General features: G+C 48.5%; 1 protein-coding gene across 1 annotated transcript; it reads left to right on the top strand.

Moving 5' to 3' along the window:
- The first annotated feature begins 1745 nt into the window (after positions 1-1745).
- Positions 1746-21750, top strand: EEF1G (eukaryotic translation elongation factor 1 gamma). The gene is made up of 10 exons (XM_020814128.3): positions 1746-1901; positions 3777-3935; positions 6221-6284; positions 7235-7377; positions 9942-10085; positions 12188-12317; positions 13837-14023; positions 19289-19461; positions 19604-19728; positions 21421-21750. Exons 1-10 carry the CDS (start codon positions 1887-1889, stop codon positions 21577-21579), a joined length of 1299 nt encoding a protein of 432 aa, XP_020669787.2. The 5' UTR covers positions 1746-1886; the 3' UTR covers positions 21580-21750.
- The last annotated feature ends 558 nt before the right edge of the window (positions 21751-22308 follow it).

Below are 22308 nucleotides of genomic sequence, written 5' to 3'. Positions count from 1 at the left end.
TACAGCGGACCCTCAATTTACAGATGGCTCGACTTACAGACTTTTCGAGTTACAGACTTCTCTGGCCGCAAAAGTTAGGTTCGACTTGTAGCCGGAGAATCGACCTGCAGAACAGAAGAAAACAAAAATGGAACAAAAATGGCCTGTTATGGATTAATCGGTTTTCAATGCATTGTAGGTCAATGGAGACTCAACCTACGGACTTTCCAGCCTGCAGCCACCGTTCCAATACGGATTAATTCTGTAAGTAGAGGGTCCACTGTATTCTTGTCTAGTAAGCAAAAACCTAATCATGCAGCAAAGCTGTTACAAAGGCAATATGGCTACGGTTGGCTATATATAACCTATACAGTACAGTATATGTATTAATTGGACCACTTCAAGCTTATTCAGACAGGCAGAAGCTTTGCTGGTCTAAATGATCACGGTCAGCTGGAGTCCTTGTCAAAGATTACCAAGAGTCACATAACTGCACTGCAGTGAAGAAGACACTCCTTTAAAACCATTTATTTCTGCAAGAAACCTTCCCTGATAGAATTCTGTTGAGGGTTTTTTTTAAAATCAACTTAACTTAAAAACCTAGCTAAAGGTTTCTGATCAGAAAACTCTGATGCATTAACAAACTGCCCACTGAAAAAAGGTCATCGTGCGCATGTCCACACCCAACAGGAATAAAATAAACTAGGCTTGCTGGCGAGGGGCTGATCCCTGGGGGGACCCTTCTAGCTCTGCAGTTCTAAGATAAAATAATTCCAAGAGAATTTTGTTTTTTAAAAAATCAGAAAAGCAGAGATAAGTGCTTTGCATTGTCTGGATGGCAAATTCAACACCAAAACTAGCAGCACAGAAGCAGGCAGTTTCAACAGTGTGGAGTTATATTTATATCCTACTTTTCCCCTGCTGTGCTGAAGGAAGCACACAGGGCTCTCCTCCTCACCACAACCCTGTGAGGTAGGTCCAGCTGAGGAAGAGTGGCTGGTCGCCTGGGGGGTTTCGTGACCAGATTGGGGATTTGAATCCAGATCTTCCCAAACCCTGATCCACTACCCTAATCTTTATATCACACTGACTCTTTTTAATTTTCCTCCTTGTTTGGGCTTGCAAGAGAGATCTTTCAGCAGAAACGAATAAAGACACCCAAGATTTGACTTGGCATATGTGGGTGTGCCCACTTTCCCATCAAGCTGCACAAGAAAAATTGTAGGAAAAAATACAGGCCAGCTCCTTCCCACCTCTCTGACCTGCAGAATTAAGAGCTGACTACACTGCAGGGCTGGCGTGAGAGCCCCTCTTTTTCAGTCTTATTTCCAGCTCCTACTACAGGGCCGGAGTTGTCTTTAACTCCCAAACCATAATAAGGATACAATATGACCGGACTACACTGCAGGGTTGTAAGCCATTCTGAGCGCAACTTTTCCCAAGCCACAATCTTAGGCTTGAAATGACTGCATTTAAATTAGAATTTGCTTGACCAGGTCTGTTTTTCCCCTGCTGACAAACTTTAAAAATATGCTGCATGAAATAATAGTTGAATTATATAAAAAAGAAGAAGTGCCAGCCCCTGTTATCACGTGTTTGGCCATTTACTCCAAAATCTGAAATTTTTCCCATTCATTTTTACAGAGTTTGGGAAACCTTCCCCTGGGAACCCGGAAGAGAACACAGGATGGTTTTCTACTTTTTTTTATTTCTGTGTTCCTGCTCCGACGTCATAAACCGCCTCCCTCCGCCTGGTCGCCAAGAGGCCCTGCCTCCCTGCAGTGACGTGTCCTATCAGCGGGAGGGGCGTGGCCTGGGAGGAATGTCGCATTTTTTCGGCAGGGCGTGCTGCGGCTTGCTTTACGGCCGCCTCGCTCGGCGCTCCTCCTTTTCCTCTCCTCGCTAAGATGGCGGCGGCCGGGGTAAGCTTGTGGTCCCGCCGCTAATCCGCCCGCATCGGCCTCCGCGGGTGGCGGGAGGGCTCCGGCGACGGGGGGAGTGAGAAGAGAAGGCCTCGGGCCGACCTCCGGGGAAGATATCGGGAAGGAACGGGGTCTGGACTGAGACTGACCGGCGTGGCAGAAGGGGGAGGCCGGGAGGGCCTGGGAGGAAAAGGGGGGAGTGACCGGCGCCTCTTCACCTCCCTCCCCGCTCGGATTGAAATTCCGCCGCCGGGAGATAGATATATATATATGGGGGAGGGGGCACAAAAAAGGGGAATAAAACCCTCTGGAATAAAAGCATTTTATCTGGTACGATGACACAGGAGGTCCCAGTAAGGCTTCCCCGTCTTTATCATGGGGGTTACACAGGATTTGAGTCTTTTTTTACGGAAAAGAGAAACCCCTGGGGTATTCAGTTCCATCGGACAACAAAGCCAGTAGTCCTTCACCGTGGGCGCTGTGCAGGTTGGGGATTTTGGGGATTCGGATCCATAACATCTGGGAAGCCCTGCCTCCCTCATCAGTGCTTTAAGGCAGTGGTTCCCCCAAACCTTGGGGGGCCTCCAGAGGTTCTTGGGACTTCAAACTCCCAGAAATCCTGGTCTGCAGAGGTGGTGGTGGTGAAGGGTCCTGGGAGTTGTAGTCCGAGAACATCTGGAGGTCCCAAGGTTAGGGACCACTGTTTTATGGGATTGCTGGAGTGTTGGAAAACACCCTTGGGTGTTGGAATTTTGGGGGGGGGGAGGATGCCTAGAGTGAACGAGTCGCCCAGATAGTATAAATTAATTAATTTAATAATAATAATAATAATAATATATTTATGTGTATTTCAGTGGTAGGTTATTAGTAGCTGATGATGAGGGGACCGAGCAGGAGGAAAGGGGCTGTTGGCAAAGGTACAGTTTGGTCGTTGTTGTCAAAACTCCAGTTCCCATCGGGCCCGACCAGCCTGGGATGGTGGCAGTCGTGGTTCGTTGGTGTCTGAAGAGGGACCCGTTTGTCCCTCCCATGAAATATGGCTTTCACAGATTTGAGTTAACAGAGCCTCCTGTGTGGGTGACACAACAGTGGCCGGATGGGACCCCGAGTCAGAGCTGCTTGGTGGAGGAGAAGGTTGGAGTGGTGAGGATGGCTTGGTAGGCCTCTAGTCGGGCGTGATGAGGAAGGCTTTGAAGGGGGTGTGTCAGAGCGGTTTGGTTGCACACTTGGCCCATTGTGTTGCCGTTGGAAAATGGATGTAGTACTTTGTGGTTGGTGGCCTGCCGGATGCGGAGCTGTTTGGAAAGCCGTAGGTCAGTGGTGATAGCAGAGCAGGACGAATGCATCACCTGACACTAGAAGAGGGAGCTTCGTGTGTGGTGGGAGTGGGTGCTGATGTGGCCGTGGCACCCTGGTGGCATAGCAGGCTGCAGTGCATCACTACCAGGAACTTTGGAAGCGGCTTGTGCTCGGTGGGTGTGGTCCAGTGTAAGGAAAGATCTCTCAGATGGCTTGGCAGAGGAGAAGGTGAGCAGAGTGAGCGCAAGCACTTTTATTTTCTTAAGTCATGGAAGAGCTTTCCAGGATTTCCTGGAAGAGATTGCAGTGTCAGTACTGCAGTAGCGGTGGACAGGAAAGAGCAAGCCGAGCATCCTACATCATCAGCGCAGCTTGCTGTTTCCCATTTCCGTCAACCAAAATCAATCACCAGTTACTTGTAAAAATCCATCAGTGGTTATTCTGTGGACCTGTCTCCCAAAATGTCTTCGTTCATATTCCCAATAGGTTGCCTGGAGCGGAAAAGGTAGTGTCCTGAATGTGGAGTCCCCTCTTGTGGGCTGGGCTAGCTTTTCATGCGTCTTTCTTTCCCTGCAGACTCTCTACACCTATCCCGAGAACTGGCGGGCATTCAAGGCCCTAATCGCTGCCCAGTACAGTGGTGCCAAGATCAAGGTCCTCTCTACTCCGCCCCAGTTTCACTTCGGACAGACCAACAAGACCCCTGAGTTCTTGAAGAAGTTCCCAGTTGGGAAGGTGAGCCACTCTGCCTGCTTGGCTTACCCTCCTACCGCTGCCAGCCTCCCTCCCTCCCTGCTGATCTTTGTGAGTCGGTTAAATAGGAACTGGGTATTGCCTGTTGAGGTTGCTTTAGTTTTTCCCAGTTCATCCAAGTTAATGCCACCCATCTGGCTGAAGATTAGTGGAAGCAATCAGGACATGATGGTGAAGGCTGGTCGGATGTAGATGACAGAACACCATGTAGTAAGAACAAAATCCAGAGTTTGTTTAGCCTTTTTTAGAGCTGACCAATAGCTTACAAGGGGTTTTCTAGAATTCTTCAAGGGGGGCAGGACTACAGAAATATGTAGCACGAAGAAAGATAGAAATGCCCCGAAACGTCCAGAAACTAAGCCACGTGTTTTGTGTGTGAGATCTGCAGTGAAATATGATCCTGTGGTGGAGATTTCAGACTGAGTGGAATACTGGTCAGTCAACAAAGATTGTCCAGTAGTACATTCTGTCCAAAATCCTATTGAGTAATTACACCTCCGTAAGAGTGATGACATCAATGACAGGAGGAGATTGCTGGTAATTAAAGAGTTTTTGCTTTGATCTTGTGGCTCGCCTGACTCTCCTGCTCTTGGTCTTATTGCAGTTGCGCCCCATTAAAAGTAGGAAGTATTTTACCTACCGCAGTCTCTCTTTTTCTGTGATGTCATCACTCTCACAGAAATCTAGTTTACTTCACAGGGTTTTGGCCCATGATTTGAAGAATCCCTCACTGGGAAACAACAGCTATCTATAACTTCCTTCCTGCTGGGTCTTTTTCCTTGCTATTCCCTTTAATGGGGATAATTAAAAGCCATCCCCATTAAAGGGCATGGGAAGGGAACAAACCCAACAAAATCTCTTCATCAACCAAAAGTAGCTTAAGAGTCACCTGATATGTTTATGGCAGAGGTGCTCTCCAGCCTGGAGGCGTTTGGTTGGCAGCTCACTTTCAGGGCAACTATGAGGATGCATTGAAGTATTTGCCTCTCCAGGAAAATCACTGTTAAGCGAAAACATCGTAAAGCAAAAATAAAAAGCCCATTGAAACGCATTAAAACCCAGTTAATGCGTTCCAGTGGGCTAAAAACTCACCGTCCAGCGAAGATCCTCCATACGGCGGCCATTTTTGGTGCCTGTATAGCGAGGAATCTGTCTCTAAACATAGCGGGGAGCCATTTTCATTACCCGGCAGCCATTTTGAAACCGCTGATCAGCTGTTAAAAAAACATCGTATTGCGAAGAATCTGTTCCCAAAGCAGGGAACCGATCATCGCAAAGCGAAAAAACCCTATAGTATTTAGACCGTTTTGCGACCGCAAAAGCAATTGCAAAAATGTTGTGAAGCGGATTCGTCGTAATGTGGGGTAATTGTAAAGCAGGGCACCACTGTATTCTTATTTTTCATTTCTTTTCTGAAATACACATGGTTTACACAATCATTATATACAACAAGGCATAGTAGAATGTTTATGTCTGCATCATTGCCACACTTATTCAGACAAACCTATTCTGTACAATATTTTGGAAAATCAAAAGATAGATACAAGGGCTTTTCAGTGTGCATTATATCACATCCGATCTCTCTATTAACCTCATGCAGCTAATGTTTAATGAAGTGGGCAACTCCTTAACCTTGAGGTTTGGAGACTCTGCATACATTTAAACAGAGCTTCCCCATGGCTGATTCTGGGAGTTCTGTACTGTATGTGTAGCATATTGTATTGCCCTTGGTCAGGCTTTTGTTAGCTCTGAAGCATCTGCAGTGGAGGTCTTGCCAATAGTTTAAAGCCAATAAGAGTCCTTAAGGGCAACAACTAGTCTGCAGACTTAACAATCCTGAACATCTCCTTTGGAGAGAACCTCCATGTTGCCAGTGGAGTAAGGCTGTGCTGAACTAGCCCAACATTTTAGATTTATGCCTGTGCTGAGTTACGAGTTTGTAAGGGGAGAACATTCATGCTTCTAGCATTTCATTTGCAGCCAGGTAATTCAGGGGAAAGCCTCGTCACTCGTTATGAATCCAGGGCTGGTTTGTACAGCCAGAATGGTGTTGACATTTCACAGCCCACAAAGGGCCACCCTTTTGCCATACAGTGGAGATCTCGGAGTTCAGGCTGAAACGTCTGACTTAAGATCTGTGTGCTAACTCTGCTTTGCCACCAGCACGCACGGGAAGGGTGGTGTTAAGTTTGGTAGAGCACCCAATGAATGTAGCGCCGCTTCCTGGTGCCATCTGTTGTGTTCAGAAAGCCTCTTGTTCTTTGCAGGTCCCAGCCTTTGAAGGGGATGATGGATTCTGTGTGTTTGAGAGCAACGCCATTGCACACTATGGTAATTCTCATTTCTTTCTTTTCTGTTTCTTAACGTCACAGGATGAGGGTGTACAGATTGTGGCATTCAGTAAAGAAACACTAGATTCATGACTGACAGAAGGCACTTAAATTGCAGGGAGAGCAAGGTTTTCTAGCTTTTAAAGGTAGATGACAGGATGCTGCATGTGGAGGGAGCAGAAGCTTTCTGGCTGCTTTGGACCTCGCTCCTTTGTATGAGCTTCATTACTTTTTTAAGTGTCAATTCTTGGCTTGCCAATCTGGTTTTGCAGATCTGGTGTCGCAGCTTGATTGACTCTTTGTGTATGTCCATCTGCCTTCCCAGTGTAAGAGTAAGAGCTTCAGCATGGTCTTACTGAAAATGACACTTTAAAAGCCTCTTGAGAGAGAGAGAGAGAGATCCACTCCCTCCCCCTTACTCTTCTGGAAGTGTGTTAAAATCTCTAGTCATTCAGAAGGTGAATTTCTACCTAAAGCAGTGGTTCCTAATCTTTTTGAGTCATGGGGCCCTTTTATAATAGCAAAATAACTTGTGATTCCCCCTGCCACATTTGCATAAAAAGGCACTATTGATGAGGTAAAATCCCTCCTCAGAAAGGTAGAGGCTTCTTTCTCCCCGCAAAGGACCTGTTTCTCAGGTATACACACTAACCTTAATGCCCCACTCTTGAAAGGTCAAGGAAGAAATTATTTAACAATGGCTGCAACACATACAAAGTCACTTGTGGACACCCCGCCCCCACAAATGAACAAAGACTTTGTGATTCCACCCCAGGTTGGGGCTGAACTAAAGCATCAGTCTCGTGGAACATTTTATTTAGCATAAGCTGGGCTGTTGCCGACATCAGATATAATTGTTTGAACTGTTCTTGTGCTCCAGCTTTTTGGCCTCTTGACTGTCTGGTCATTCAAGCATCGTCCTATTCTCTACCATCTGCTTCCTTCCTCCAGTCAGCAATGATGAGCTTCGAGGAGCAACCAAGGAAACTGCAGCCCAGGTCATCCAGTGGGTGAGCTTTGCAGACAGTGACGTTGTCCCTCCAGCCAGCACCTGGGTCTTCCCCACACTGGGCATCATGCATTATAATAAGCAGGTGGGTCGTGATCCTAAGGGAGGCAGTGCTTGTACAGAGGTCGTTGCTGCAGTCTGTTGAGTCTCAGCCATTGGGCAGTGCCACCTGGAGCCATAACTGGAGGAATTTTAGAAGAGGCCTATATAGTTTGAAAGAAATACATGCTGAATACTGTACTACAATCAACCCTTGACTTACGAACATCCCTACGTACAAACATTTTGATTTGCGAACGGCTCCGTTGGCAAAAATTGGCATTGACTTGTGAACGGAGCTTCGACCTACGAACAAGGTCGAGGCTCTGTTCGCAAGTCAATGCCATTTTTTGCCAACGGAGCCGTTCATAAATGGCTTCCTGCAGAAAGGCAGGGTGAAAGGACTAGAAATTCCAATTTCCCACCTTTTATCCCTGCTTTTTTGGCTTCGGAGATCTCAAAGGGCTTCCTCCGATGTCGGGGGGGGGGAACCCTTTGAGAGTTACGAAGCTGCCGATCGCGGCGGCGGGGCCCCACAGGGAGGTCTCCCAGGGCTTGCCTGCCACCATGGGAGACCTCCCTGGGGGTCCCCGCTGCGATCGGCACCTTCGGAGCTCTCAAAGGGTTCCCCCCCCCCCGACATCGAAGGAAGCCCTTTGAGATCTCCGAAGCCAAAAAGGCAGGGATAAAAGGTGGGAAATTGGAATTTCCAGTCCTTTCACCCTGCCTTTTTGCCTTTTGAAATGCTGGAACGGATTAATTCAACTTACGAACTTTTCGATGTACAAACGTCGTTCCAAAAACAGATGGAGTTCGTAAGTTGAGGTACCACTGTACAATATTTTATCTGAAATGGTGTGGGTGGGTATTTACATTTACAACATCAGTATTATGCAGTCATATCAGTTTACATTGTCCAGAATCTGATTGCTGATTTGTACTTGTGTAGGGAAATAGCTTGAACCTGGGGGCCAGTGGACGCTCGTTAATGGAGCACTTCATTCATGTGGGAACTTGTCCCCAGGACTTACACTGTGTCCTGTGAACAAGCAGAAATTTGCCATAAAATTATAGCCAAGGCAAGGCGGTACCTCTTAATACAGATTTTGAAAATGAAGATCAAAATATGTTTTCAAAATAATTTCCAGGTGCCTTGAATTATTTTAGTTGTGACACATAGAGTGTATTGAGGGAAGTGGTCTTGGGGGACGAGTATGAATTTTTCTGTTTTTTTCCAAAAGGAGAGAATGGGTGGAAAGGGTTGAGAAACATTGTTGCCATACCATGTGTGTGGACTGACCGTGCAGAGTTTCTGGCTGAAGCCTTCCCTGCCACCGAGGCAGCCCTGCAGCCTCCGACGGCCTATGCCAGAGCAGCTGGCATGCCATGCCTTTAGTCCGCGGATTTCCAGACCTCTGCCAGCCCCGGGAGTGCTTGCTGCAGCTGAGAGGAAGTTGTAGTCCAGCATCTCATGGACTCTTATTTCTTAAGGTGGTTCCCATAGGGGCCGGATGGGCCCCTGCCAAGAGTGCTGTGCCTGTGGATTTCTGGTCCTGGCAAAAGTCTTGCATGAGCTGACCCTGGTGGACCTTCCCGCTCGACAATTCCATGTCCCAAATCCTCTGGCCAGGAATAGTGTAAAGGGTACAACATAGGCTTCAAGTTACAAAATCAGTGGAGATGGCATCTGTTCCAGACAAAGCTGTACAAGAGTCAGCAACCCACAAGTAACTGTCAGCCAAGACTTGGAAATGTTCAGCAGTTCCTTGCTCCGCCGACAGTAGGGTTTTTTGCCAGCGAGTCTCAGGTTTGGCAGGCTGCCAGTGGCCATGCCTGACATTGAGTGCCATATTTTTCATGCTTTGCTGGTGCAGATCTTTTTTTCATAGGCAGTGCTGCGGAAAGCGTCCCCAGCCCCTGTTTGTGCTGAGCGTGCACTCTGCTACCAGTGAGATGCAGATGGGTCAAGAAGGGCAGGTTGAAAAAGGGAACAGCATGTCACATTTCATTAGTGTTCATTATATTGCATTTCCGATCACCATGTGTGGGTGATAAAGCTGGACATTAAGTTTTAAAAAGGGGTGTGTGCGTTTGAAATCTGGTGCTGGCGGAGAGCTTTGTGGATACCCTGGATTGCCAGAAAGACAAACAAGTGGGTCCTAGATCAAATCAAGCATGAACTATCCTGGAGGACAAAAAAATGTTGAAGCGGAGGCTGTCCTGCCTTCGGCACATGATTAGAAGGCAGGATTCTCCGGAAGAGACGGTGTTGCTGGGAAAGGTTGAAGGCAGCAGGAAAAGAGGAAGACCAGATACGAAATGGACTGACTAGCTAAAGGAAGCCACAGGCTTGGGTTTGCAAGGCTGTTGAGAACAGGACATTTTGTAGATCACTCTCACGGTGTTGTCATAAAGCATAAGCAACTTGATGGCACATAACAACACAATTACATTTGCTGGTGAGCTTTATTTTTCAAGAAAGCCTTTGTCTCATGTTTCCCTGTTTTTTGCTTTGTGGTGTATAAGAGGATTTGCTTTGGCATATATTTTGTTTGCCACAGCTGTTCCTCTGGGTAGTACCCTTAAATGTGCCTGTCTCTCCTCCAACAGGCCACAGAGTTTGCCAAGGAGGAAGTAAAGCGAGTTTTGAACATTCTCGACTCCCACTTGAAAACCAGGACTTTTCTGGTTGGGGAGCGCATCACCCTCGCTGACATAACGGTTGCCTGCACTCTGCTGTGGCTGTACAAACAGGTGAGTCGCTGGTAGTCGGCTAAGGAGCTAAAGGGCTGGGGTATCTTCCTTGCTTGCTGCCTATGTGGTGCTGGAAAAATGGGTGCTCTTTACCTCCCATTGATGGGGGAGAACCAGCAAGCATAGGCTGCCCTTGCTTTTCATGGTCATCTGTCCATTGTGCAGACTCCTCCCTGAGTATTTTGCTGGTGAGCCCGGACAGGCAAAACATGACATGATGACTTCAAAAGATAGTCCTGGATAAGATTTTTGGTGGCCCCCCTGGAAACCTGCACACTCTTACCTTCTTACCTTTTTCTTACTCTTTGAACTTGAGCACTAGAGTTGTCCTGAGATGTTGTTGGGAGATCTGGAAAATGTTCCCAATCTTTTTTTTTTTTTAATTCTACATAAAATGAGGAGAGAGATCCATATTTTTGTCCGAGTTCCTTGAGTCATCACATAGAAGAAAGTAAAGAAATAATCCATGTTTTGTTCTACTTGTTAAATCTAATTCTGTTAGCTGGGGAGGCAGGGCAGAGTAGAACAAATTTTATGTGAATGAATCTTGGGCTTATTTGCTTCTGTCTTCCTTTCCTGTTTCTGTCACGACTCAGGAGGAAATGGAATCTTGTTACTTTCTCTTCTGCCCCGAAATCAGTTCATCAGTGTGTCCTGGAGAACTCAGGTCCACTGGAACTGTTAAGCAAAGGTCCTTAACTCACAGTTTAAAACTTATCTGAACAAATCATGGTTTCAACTGACTAGGATCCTCCTGGTGCATTGATGAACTCTAGATGTCTTGGAAGTTGAAAGTTTCCATTATCCACCGTGGGGGCAAGAATCTAGACCTTGTTCACATAATATTAAACCATTCTTCAGTAGTATCCAAAAACCCCTTTATCAGTACAAGGTGCTGTATAGTTTGGATGAAAATTGGGGTGGTAGCCTCTGCCAATCAAGCTTTATTGCACAATTTAAAAACATGGATGTGTATGAAATGTAGGTAAAATTTCAAACAGATTAAAATGTTAAGATACTTAGACCTTTGTCATCCAGAAGTGGGCTACTTCAGTAGTGTTATCTTGGCCATTTACTAGATCTTTCGCACACATCATGGGGCATAAGTTGCATGCATATAAATGTCGCATTGATTGAATTTCTCTGTATCACAGAAAAGTTACCCTGTATCCAAGTAGCCCTATTTTGCTTGATTATTCTTTGATCATCCTATTTCACTTCCAAGTCCTATTAAGGGACTTCCAGATGGTCCAGCCAAAGTTTTGTCCTGGTGGGAGACACTCTTTAGCATCCATCTATTCAGCAAAGCGTGGTGTTTTTGTTCTCCGTAGGTATAACCTAGCTCTTCTGGTTAATATTTAGAGACGGTTGCAGAAAACTGTTCCCTGTTTTTAGCCGTCATCTAGGTCAGGGGTCCCCAACTTGGCTGCGGAGACAGATCTCCCACCCACCCCCTCGCACGCACATGTGTCCTGCCCCCCCAACCAGCCCGCGATTCGAAAAAAGGTTGGGAACCACTGATCTAGGGGATTGGTGTCCATGAAGTGGGCAGGTTTAATGCTGTATTATATACCTCTCGACTTTCAGAGAAGCAATGCCAGCCGATAATAGACGTTTTCAGTGGGAATGGGGCAAGTTGCAGGCAGCCAGTAATAATCCTGTGTGATTCATTAAGAGTTACATCTGTTTGGCGTGTGCTGAATTATACCATACAACACTAGCAAATTCTGCTGTGGAGTAGCACAGACCACGCTGATGTTCTCTTTTGTAGTTGTGCACCTGAGTCTGACGCAGCGAATTTCTTAAATACATTATTACTGGTGGCAACTTTCTGTTTGGTATTTAGACCGTGTTTTTGTAGTTCGGGTTCAATCCAGAGTGAAGCTGAAATATTTTGGGGTAAGGCAATGTTTCAGAATCTTGCCTTCCCACCTAACTTGGCACTTCCTGTCCAAAGGGAAGTAGGAAGATTAGATAAGCAAGTAAAATGTGGTTACCAGTATTTGGATACAAGACAGATTTTCTGTGACTGTGGATAACGTGGCATTTGCATGCACTTCAGCTGAGGTTGCCTGTCTAAAAAGTTTTTTTTTCATATTCAGGTCTTGGAGCCATCCTTCCGCCAACCTTATGGAAATGTGAATCGTTGGTTTGTGACCTGTATCAATCAGCCACAGTTCAAGGCTGTCCTGGGAGAAGTGAAGCTGTGCGAGAAGATGGCACAGTTTGATGGTAAAGAAACAACTGAGCCCATTCAGGCTCTCAAACTCTCCTCTGTTGAAGGATGGCCTTGTTTTATATATATAGGGAACTTGTCTCAGAAAGACCATAGTGTGAAAAGGCAGGATTTGTGCCTTGCAGCACCTACCCACCCAAGTGTGGTGTATTCGACCGAGAAACGGACTAGGACTTAGGAGGCCTGGGTTCAAATCCTCACTCAGCCATGTGCACTCACCAGTGGCAAAAACCACTCCTTAAATATTTCACTTTTCTTGAAAACCCTGTTAGGGTTGCTATAATTTGGGTCCGACTTGGTACATCGTAGTCTTGAGTCTTATGAAACACTGTGTGGTACATTGATTCTCTAAATCCATAACAATTAACCAGCTCTGTTTGCTAATGTAGGATTTTCAAGGAGAACGGCAAAGTTAGATGCTGCTTTTAACATGTACAGTGGTGCCTCGTATAACGAGCGCCCCGTTGAAAGATGAATCCGCATAGCGAAGGGTTTTTTGCGATCGCATTGCGATGTTGCCTATGGGGAAAAATCGCTTTGCGATTTTTTCCCCATAGGCCCCATGTTCCCCCAGCTGAGCAGCAGGAGCCTCCGAAGGACCGCTCCCGCCGCTCAGCTGGGGGAAAATGCCGGCGGTAGCCTCGGAAGGACTCTTCCGAAGGGTCCTTCTGAGGCCACCGCCGGGATTCCCCTTCGGAGCACTGAAAGGCATCTGGATCCCTCCCACCCTGCCGCCGCCGCTTGGATCCGCATCTCGGCCGGCTCCGAAGTGGAATCCCTGCGGTGGCCTCGGAAGGACCCTTCGGAAGGGTCCTCCCGAGGCTACCAAGGTCATTTTCCCCGAGCTGAGCGGCGGCGGAGGAGGTGCCCGGTGGAGGAGAAATGCCAGATTGGCTCCTGCCTTCTCCCCCACCGGGTACCTCCTCCGCTGCTGCAAGCACCATCGGGGCAGCCTTTTGGGAGGAGCCGGGCTGCGGGGAAGGAAGGCTGAAGCCGATCCTGTCTTTTTCCCCCACCGGGATGCTTCTCCGAAAGCGCTGCGCCCGATGGTGGGGGAGAAAACCGGATAATCCGTTCCTATTGGAACAGATTATCCAGTTTTCAATGCATCTCTATGGGAAAACGCGTTTCACTTAGCGATGTTTTCCCATAGCGATTTTTTTTTGAACCAATTAAAATCGTTAAGCGAGGCACCACTGTATCTGATACAGGGTGCAGCAAACACCCTGATCCATGTTAAGCTTAAGAGCAGATGCATCTGGAACAGTTTGTCTTCCACACTTGTATGAAACTTTTTTTTAAGTTGACATTGAATAATTGATTCATCTAGCCAAGTATCATCTTTTCCAGCAAGCGTGTCTCACATGATCTGGTCAGGGTTCCTACCAGGCAGTCTTGGCCTGCTGTCGCAGCGTTCCAGAGACTGAATCGGAAGGGTTTCTTGGGTGCAAAACCTGTGCTTTGTCTCTGACTCGGGGCTCCTCTGTAGCTTACTCCCTGCTCCCATTCCTGCAGCTAAGAAGTTTGCTGAGCATCAGCCCAAGAAGGATGCGCCCAAGAAGGAGAAGCAGCCCAAGGAGGAGAAGAAGTCCGAGAAGAAAGAGGAGAAGAAGCCAGAACCTGAAGAGGAATTGGACGAGTGTGAGCAGGCTTTGGCCGCTGAGCCGAAATCCAAAGACCCCTTTGCTGACCTCCCCAAGAGGTAACGCTTTGTGTTGTCCTAGAGAAGGTGTGGCTTCGTGGGTTGGGTCCAAAAAAACTGAGATAGATGGTGAAAGTTGAGTACTGTGCAGGGCGTACTTGATTTCCTTTGCTAACTATAGTTCCTTGCTGCTATTCCGTGTCTAGTCATGCTGGCCACCTGACCACGGAGGATTATCTGCGGACAGACGCTAGCTCTATGGGTTGGAAATGATGAGCACCCCACCCCCTAGAGTCAGACATGACTGGACAAATTGTCAAGGGGAACGGTTACCTTTTTACCTTTTACTCAAATGAATACAGGTTGCTGTATTTATTTGAGTAGCAGCTAGGAAACGACAGTTTAGTGCCAAGCTCTGGAAGATGGTGAAGGCTGTCAACAGGCAGGAAAGGGAAGGTTGGGCCTATAGATAGATAGATGGATAGACAGACACTAATGTATGTATTTCTTTCACTTGGAAAACTGCAGTTGGTAGCCTTTTATCTGTACCTTCTTGTAACCCCCTTTGAATGTCTCCAGGCTGGTGGGAAGTGCTCTCCTGTTTTGGGGACTTGAGTGACTAAAGCAGGGATCCAACGTTGTTTGTGTTCCAGGTGATTTTGTGCCCGTGCCTGAAATGATGGTTGGGTCACAAATGAGGTCTCGAAGAGAAGGTAGCACATGGCTTTGATAAAGCTTTGAGGGCGCATCACTCCTGTCGCCCTCATCTGACATAGAAGCGGGAGGAGTTGGCAGTCATTGGATGTAGAGTAGTGGTTCCCAGCCTTAGGTCCCCAGGGATTCCGGGAGTTGTACTCCCAAGAAGATCTAGGGACTCAAGTGCTCAAGAGGAAAGTGTGGCTTGTGAGCTGCAAATAGCACCAGGCCACACACCCAGCGTCCTCTTCCCCCCCCCCCTTTTTAAAATGTTCCTTGTGATCTCTAGGAGGAGAAGGAGGATGTGCTGCCATATTTTCACCACCCCATAGGCATGCCAAAATTTTCTATGAAAAAAAAATAACTTTGACCACTGGAGGGAATGAAGAGACTTCCCTAGTTTTTAAAAAAAATCCCTTTTAAAATGGAAAAATTCTGGGATGGGCAGGAGAATGTGCATTTCTCTAGGATCCTCGGAGGAGCGTCTGCAACCATCAGATCTCTGGACTTTGACCATTCTGATCTAAGGCATAGCAATGACACATGTCAGAGTTGGATTCTGAGACTTCACACCTTGAATATAATCTGTTAGCTAAATGAGTAGCCCCCTTGAGCCTCCCGAGTACTGATGGGGGAGGGTTTAAGCACTGAGAAGCACCTTTGCTTTTTTTTTAAAAAAGGATTTATAAACTAGTCTTTTGCAGTAAATCTTCCTAAGATTATGTGCGGAATGTAAAATCATAAAACATTTCAGATCCTAACCCTAAACAATTGGATGATGAGAGGATTTCATAGAATACTGTCTGGAAAACTCTGGCTAGGCATTAAATTCCTGGCAATGAATCAGAAGCCCTGGCCAGTGTCCTTTTGTGGAGCTCTGCCTGCATGAGACATTTTCAGGGTGAGAAAATTGACAGAATGGTCAGGGCAAGTGCCAGCCCTTAGAACTGGTCCTTGCCTGCCCTCTGGGGTCAGTGCAGGTGCCTTCATTCCCAGCATCCATTCTGAAACGGGCAGTGCAGTCTGGGAGAGTGAGGAAACATTGTCCATGTCTCAAAACCCTTGTGTGTCTCAAAACCTTCACGAAATGTAGGGAGCGTGGCAGGGTGTCACAGATGTGCTGTCGTTGGGAACCTGCATTCTTCACTTAAAGCAAGGGGCACAGCTCAAGAATTGCAGCCAGGGGCATTCTTTCCAGAAACAGCTTTCTTCCCAGGAGTGTGGCTAGTTGTCATCTGATCGCTGCTTGTCTATCAAAGAAAGCCTTGTTTGATCCTTTGGGATTCAGTTTAACGGCAGAATATCTGGCCATGACTTGTTGCTGATTTCTTTTTCCTTCCCTGCTTCCTCCCTCCCCCCATTTTTTTATTATTGCCTGATTATCTCAGAAGCTTGTGCGCTTTTGCGGAGCTTAAGCTAGTCCTAATGAAAACACAGATGTTTTTGTTGTGTTAACTTAAACATACACCCGGATGGCCTCTGAACGAGTGGGCCCTGGCCGAGCAAGAGGTCTTGGGGTTATAGTAAGTAAGGTGGTGCTATTGTTGGCCTGCGGTGTGTTAGATGCAAAAGAAGAGGCAGCTTTCTTGTTGGGCACAACTACAAAAGCCGTGTGTAGTTGCCAGTATCATATTGCCCTTGTACAAGGAGCCTGTAGTACAATCATGCCTGGAATACTCTAGTCCTTTTCAGTGAACTCCATCTCAGCTAAGTGTGGAGCTTGAGAAGAGGCAGGTAAAATGATCTGGGCGCTGGGACCGTTCTCCCTCCTTCAGAGGAAAGGTGGTGCCAATGTAATGCTATTTGGCTCTGAAAAAAGGTGGGCTGGTGGAGTGATTAGAGGGACGTGAAACGGCAGGAGGCAGGAAAGGTCAGTGCAGTGAAACCTCTGTGCTTCTGGAAGCCCCCCCCCCCCCGCCCTTTCCAGGTCACCCACCAAAACTGGTGCATGATTTAGAGCAGATGAAAGGAAAGGACTTCACACCACACATAGTAGACAGCGGTATTTACTACCTCCTCCCTCCGCATGTCCTGGTGGTTGTCAGCTTGGAAAACTGCAAAGGCAGGTTAGATGGATACATAAAAAACGAGCCCCATCAGCGATGCCTAGTCAGACTGCCTGGTCGCGTGTCTCCTGTGGACTCGAGGAGAAGGTCCCTGAGCGCTCCTCGCTGGAGCCGCGCTGTTGCGCTCCTGGCTTGCTTGCCCGTCTGTTTGGCCACTGTGGGGACCAAAGGTTTTTTAGATGTTCCTTCAGTGTGCCCCGCTGGGGGTGGTCTGATTGGTTCATAGACCAGCATCCCACATCTGGAATGAAGTGCCACTGTGCAGGGTCGGAAGAAGGGCTTGGCATGACATTCGACCTTCCCAGAATATAAGCAAGCCGTAGAGCCCAGGGTCTCGTATTCAAGGAGATGGCCAAGCAAAGCTCATCATTTTGGTAGAGCTAGCGGGGAGTGCGAGAGCGAGCCAGCCAGCCACGTCTTCCTGGGAGTAAAGGAAGCTGCCCCTTAGGGGGCAGCAGAGGGACGTGTCTGGGCTGCAGTGAGTCTCTTCCCCCCCCCCCCCCGCCCTGCCGAGTGCCACCGCCTCCTCCGATGGCTTTTGTCCTCCATTCTCGCCGCTGCCGCCATGCTGCGCCCACATTGCTGGGCCAAGAACGGGGGGGGGCAAACGTCTGATTAGAAGGTCTTGGGGAGGACAGCGCCTTGTCCAGAAATTTGAATGGCTGTGAGATCCAGTGTTCTCAGTGCCTCTCCGCGTGAAACTTGTGGCCGAGGGAGAATAGTTGTTGTCAGTCACAGGACAAAACATGAAGTGAGGTTGCCCCCCCCCTTTATTTTTTCCTGTGCAGTGAAGTTTGCGTGCATGTGAAATGGCAAGAGGCCTCGCGTGTGCGGTAATGAGAAACAGAGTGAAATGGAGAAAACAAGCTTTGTCTTGGAACTGTTCGCCTGGCTTGCACCTGCATGGCTGCTCTGTTAGACCCTGGAGGTTGCAACCCCAGACAGGGAGGGAGGGGGGCTCTTTTCTATTCACAGGCCACCAAAACTGGGGCCCGCCCATCTTTAGTGAGGGGTGGTAACATCCTGCCCAAAACCCACAGAGCCAGGGTTCCTCTCCTTGTGTGAGTGTCTTGTGTCTTGCAACACTGATGGGTAGCTTATACCGGCTGTGTTGCAACATCAGCTGTCACCAAACTGTCACACTGTGAGCCCACATTGTCCTCAACAGTCACAGACTTGTTTTTTTGGAAACACAACAGAGAGAGAGAGAGAGAGAGCCTGCCATGCCACTGCTCTTTACCAGCCATAACTGATGGTGCTCATTCAGGAAGTAGATGGGCCATAACCGTCATGAGGTTTCTAATGTCTGAGAGAGCCAGTTTGCAGGGAGATTCTCTCCCCCCCCCCCGCCCCCATTAGCTTTTCCATCATTCGGCAGTGAGCCTTAACTCTGTGTGGGAGGGCTGGGGGTTGAGTTACCATCATCATCATCATCAAGTCCTGTCGCTGCTGGACTGAAGGGAGTTGTGCCACTTGTTTTTGGTCTGTTTTTTGTCCTGCCAAACCTTTGAAACCCCAGCCTCGAAGCCCACTCCATTCTTCTTGCACTTGCCTCTGTTGCTTGGTGTACCCGTTTATTGCTAGACTCCATTGCTCTTTTGGAGCCCTGAGCAGCCTTAGGGGCCTGGCTAGAGCCCTGAAGAGCTTGTCCTGGGGGGTGTCGGCCCGCCTCAGAGGTTTTGCTCTCTGGCCTGCCCCCGAGACAGAATAGGAGTGCTTCTCTCCTCTCCTTTTGGATCAGTTTAGTGCCATTATCCCCTGGAAACTTTGGACCTGTCCTTTGGGAGCTCACTTCAGCTTCTCTGGAGTAGTTCAGAAGGGGGCTCTTGAGCAGAGGATGCTTAGCCTCGTCAAGCGACACATTCCCAGGTTCCACAGGGTGAACCATAGCAGTTAAAGAAGTGTGAAAAGTGTTGTATAATTACAACGTAAATTATAATCAACTGCCATCTAGTCGGTTCTGACTTACCCCCAACCCTTTCCTGGATTTTACAGGTTGAGGCTCCTCAGAAGTAAGCTGACAAGAGTGGTCCTAACCGACTAGATAGGCGGGATATAAATTGAATAAATAAATAAGTGGTTTACCCTTCCCTTTTCCCAGGGGTTCCCAGGGACGGTGCAGTTTGCCCACAGCCACACAGGCGGGCTGTACTCGCAGGAGGCACAACGAGGAGTCAAACTCGCAACTTGAGGTTCTCCAGCCAGATTCTTAAGGTGCTGAGCAATTGAGCCAGCCTCTTTAACATGACAAGTGAAGGGCAGAAGGCTTTATGTCTGTCCCTTCAGGGAATTCACTTTCCCTGAGGGCTCTGCTTGCCACACCCGGCTCTGCACAGCCTTCGACCGGACTCGGAACGTTTTGTTTAAGGGTAGTTGGCATTGGCCTTTTTGTTGCATTGTTTCTCTGTGTGTGTGTTGTCAAGGCTTGTCTTGTGAAAAGGCTGGATAAAAACTAAGTCAGGCTCCCCACCCTAATCAAAGATAGAGCAGGCGTCCTTTGTGTGTGTGTGCGCGTGTGCGCCGAGGGCTGATGGAGGGCTCCTTCCTGTTGTCTGCTTTCCAGCTCCTTCATCCTGGACGAATTCAAGCGGAAGTACTCGAACGAAGATACCCTGACGGTGGCGCTACCCCACTTTTGGGAGCATTTTGATAAAGAGGGCTGGTCCATCTGGTACGCAGAGTATCGCTTCCCGGAGGAGCTCACGCAGACCTTTATGAGTTGCAATTTAATCACAGGTAACGCTGCTGCCAAGACCAGTTCTGTGTTCTCTGAACACCCCCACACACACTCCCGCTCCCACCCAGGTGGGAAGGCTTTGAACCTGGGCTAGCAACCCAAGTAATGCCTTTGCTCTCCCCCCCCCCCCTTTTCCAACAGGCATGTTCCAGCGCTTGGATAAGCTGCGCAAGAATGCCTTTGCCTCCGTCATCCTCTTTGGCACCAACAACGCCAGCAGCATCTCGGGCATCTGGGTTTTCCGTGGGCAAGAGCTGGCCTTCACAGTGAGTCTCATCCCACGGGGATGGGGGGAATGTGGAAAGTGCTTTATGTGTGCCCTGTTTCCTAACCAGGCCTTTCCCAACTTGGTACTCTCCAGACGTGTAGGGGGAATAACATCTCCTGCCAGCAGTATTTATTTGCCACCTGTCCTGCTGTTTCTCCAGCAACTGTGTGGTGAGATGGATCAGGCTGGGCTGTGTAATTCTGGGCAGATTCTCCTAGTGGGTTTCAGTGGGGTCTTGAACTTGGCTCTCCCTTGTCCCGTCTCAGAACTGCCCACCGTTACGCTACATTCGCTCTTCAGCATGTTGGCAGTAATAAGGCTGCTGTCACCCAGTTGGCTCATAGCCCCTCATTTGACTTGGCGTTTAATTAGGCCAGACTAAATGTCCAAAGTAAGAAGGTCGTTCTTTGCACTCATGCCTTCTAGCAGGTGGCACCTTAGAGGTGTCTTCACATAAGAGGGATATTTTTTATTGTGTGTTACACACCACTTCCTCTAACAGATACAATCAGCTTGGAGGTGAAATACCGCCACAACAGACCCAGCATGGTGGTCTTGACTTGCTTGGGATACTTCTAAACTTTACAGAAGAATTAAAGTTTATAAGATGAAAGGGAGGGATAGGGGGACACTTTTGAAAAACCCCAAACTTCTAAGCAGGCACCTCTGAAATCTCAAGACTTAACAGAAATGGGGTTTTGAGCCTCTAGAGTGACACCTTCCCCAGGCAGGGTAAGTCTTAAGCCTGGTCTCACCTAAACAAACAAAGGTAAGTCAGATGGAGTGGTGTGCACTGCCTGAGCTGCAGCAGCCTTTCCCAGGCTCCCAGCACTCCTAGGCTTTGTGTCCTACAATTTCCATCATCCTCTGCCATGTACAGGAGAGGCTGTTCTAGAGAGGAAAAGGGTGGGTGGAGCCCATGTGGGCATGAGCAGGTTTCGTTGGGCTGCAAATCACAAACACCAACGTGCGCTGAGCCCCATTAGCCGTCTGGGGGTGGTTTCCAAGTTAATTACGCAGGCCACACATCCCACCCACCCCCGCCCCGTGAGCGGGATCCTCATTTTACCAAGCAGGCTCAGAAAAGGAGATCCTCGCCGCCTTCCTGTGAGCGCTATGGGCTTGTTCCTCCCCACTTCTCGCCGCAATCTGTGAGGCTGGTCATGTTCAGTGAACTTAATGGATCTGTGGAGATTTGAACCGGGACCTGGTTCAGCCCCAGTTAGGTCACTCATTTTTAACTCTTTGGCAGAATTGAAGAAAAAGAGGAGTCACTTAGATACGCTGTAGTAAAACCCGCATTGTCCCATTTGATTGCACATAAAAGCGCATGAGCATTCAGGTGTCCAAAGGTCTCCATCATTTCTGGCAAAAAAAAAAAAGAAGAGCAAACAGTAGCCACGTCCCTGCCCCACATGGTGACTGGCATGGGCTTGCCCTCCCCCCAGAACATGGTAACCATGTGAGACAAACGTTTGTTGGCAGTAATAACAAAAGCTCAATTCTTGATGTGAAGCACAGGGAGCGAGGTGAGCGCAGGGAGCATTGGAGAAGACAGGAACCACATAATAAATTGTGCAGTCCAGATGTGCACGGCTGGGCTGCTCCACGGGGTTGACAAGTAAGGTGGGGCATGAGGGAGGAGGCCACCCTCCTCTCTACTGACCGTGTCTCCTCGTGTCTTCTCCAGCTGAGCCCTGACTGGCAGGTGGATTATGAATCCTACACTTGGAGGAAGCTGGACCCCAGCAGTGAGGAGTGCAAGACGCTGGTGAAGGAGTACTTCCTGTGGGAGGGAGAATTCAAGCACGTTGGCAAGGCGTTCAACCAGGGCAAGATCTTCAAGTGACGCAGTGGCCAGAACTGTTCCCAAAACACGGACCTATCAAGGGACATTCCCCCCCCCCCCCCGAGTGGACGCTGCCGCCACCGCCACCACCAGTGGCAACAACAACTCAAGGCAGGAGGAGAGAGAGCGTGATGTTCTAAGATGTGAATTAAAAACTTGAGTGTGCTACTAGCTCTTGTCTGTCTGTCTGTCTCGGTGTATGTGTGTCTTCTGCTTCTGGCAGTGGTGTTCTTCCATGCGCCATGTTGGAGGGCCGTTGCGAGTGGCCCCAAGCTTACGAGCCACCTTTCTCCAAGCGTCCCTCTCCCATCTCCCAAACTTGTAACAAATGAAATGGGAGGGCTTTCTCTCCTCTGGGTTGTGATGTAGTCAAAGAAAGAAACCAGCCGGTATTCGTTCGCCTTCCCTTTCTCCGTGGACACAAGCAAGGCTCGGCTCTCGCTTGAACCCTCCGACGAACACAGCCCGCAAGAGTGAGAGAGAAGGCCGGCACGTGGGAGCAGGCTTCTGCTATCTTTCTCCTCTCGAGTGCCGCTCAAGGGATGTGATTCGCTGGACATCCTTCCCACACCTCCTGCGGCAGCCAGATCTGTGGATGCAAGAGTGTTGTGCGCACAGCACCGTCGGCACCCAGTGGCCACATCTCGGGGCCCGAGGGGGGGGCATTAAAAGTAGCTTTGAAGCTCAGCTCAGGTTCTTTGCATCTCATTCCTGTCAGCTAGAAAGTCC

Source organism: Pogona vitticeps, chromosome 15, assembly GCF_051106095.1.
Source record: "Pogona vitticeps strain Pit_001003342236 chromosome 15, PviZW2.1, whole genome shotgun sequence".
NCBI lineage: Eukaryota > Metazoa > Chordata > Lepidosauria > Squamata > Agamidae > Pogona > Pogona vitticeps.
The sequence above is the reverse complement of the archived record's forward strand: the minus strand, read 5'-3'. Positions and strand labels throughout refer to the sequence as shown.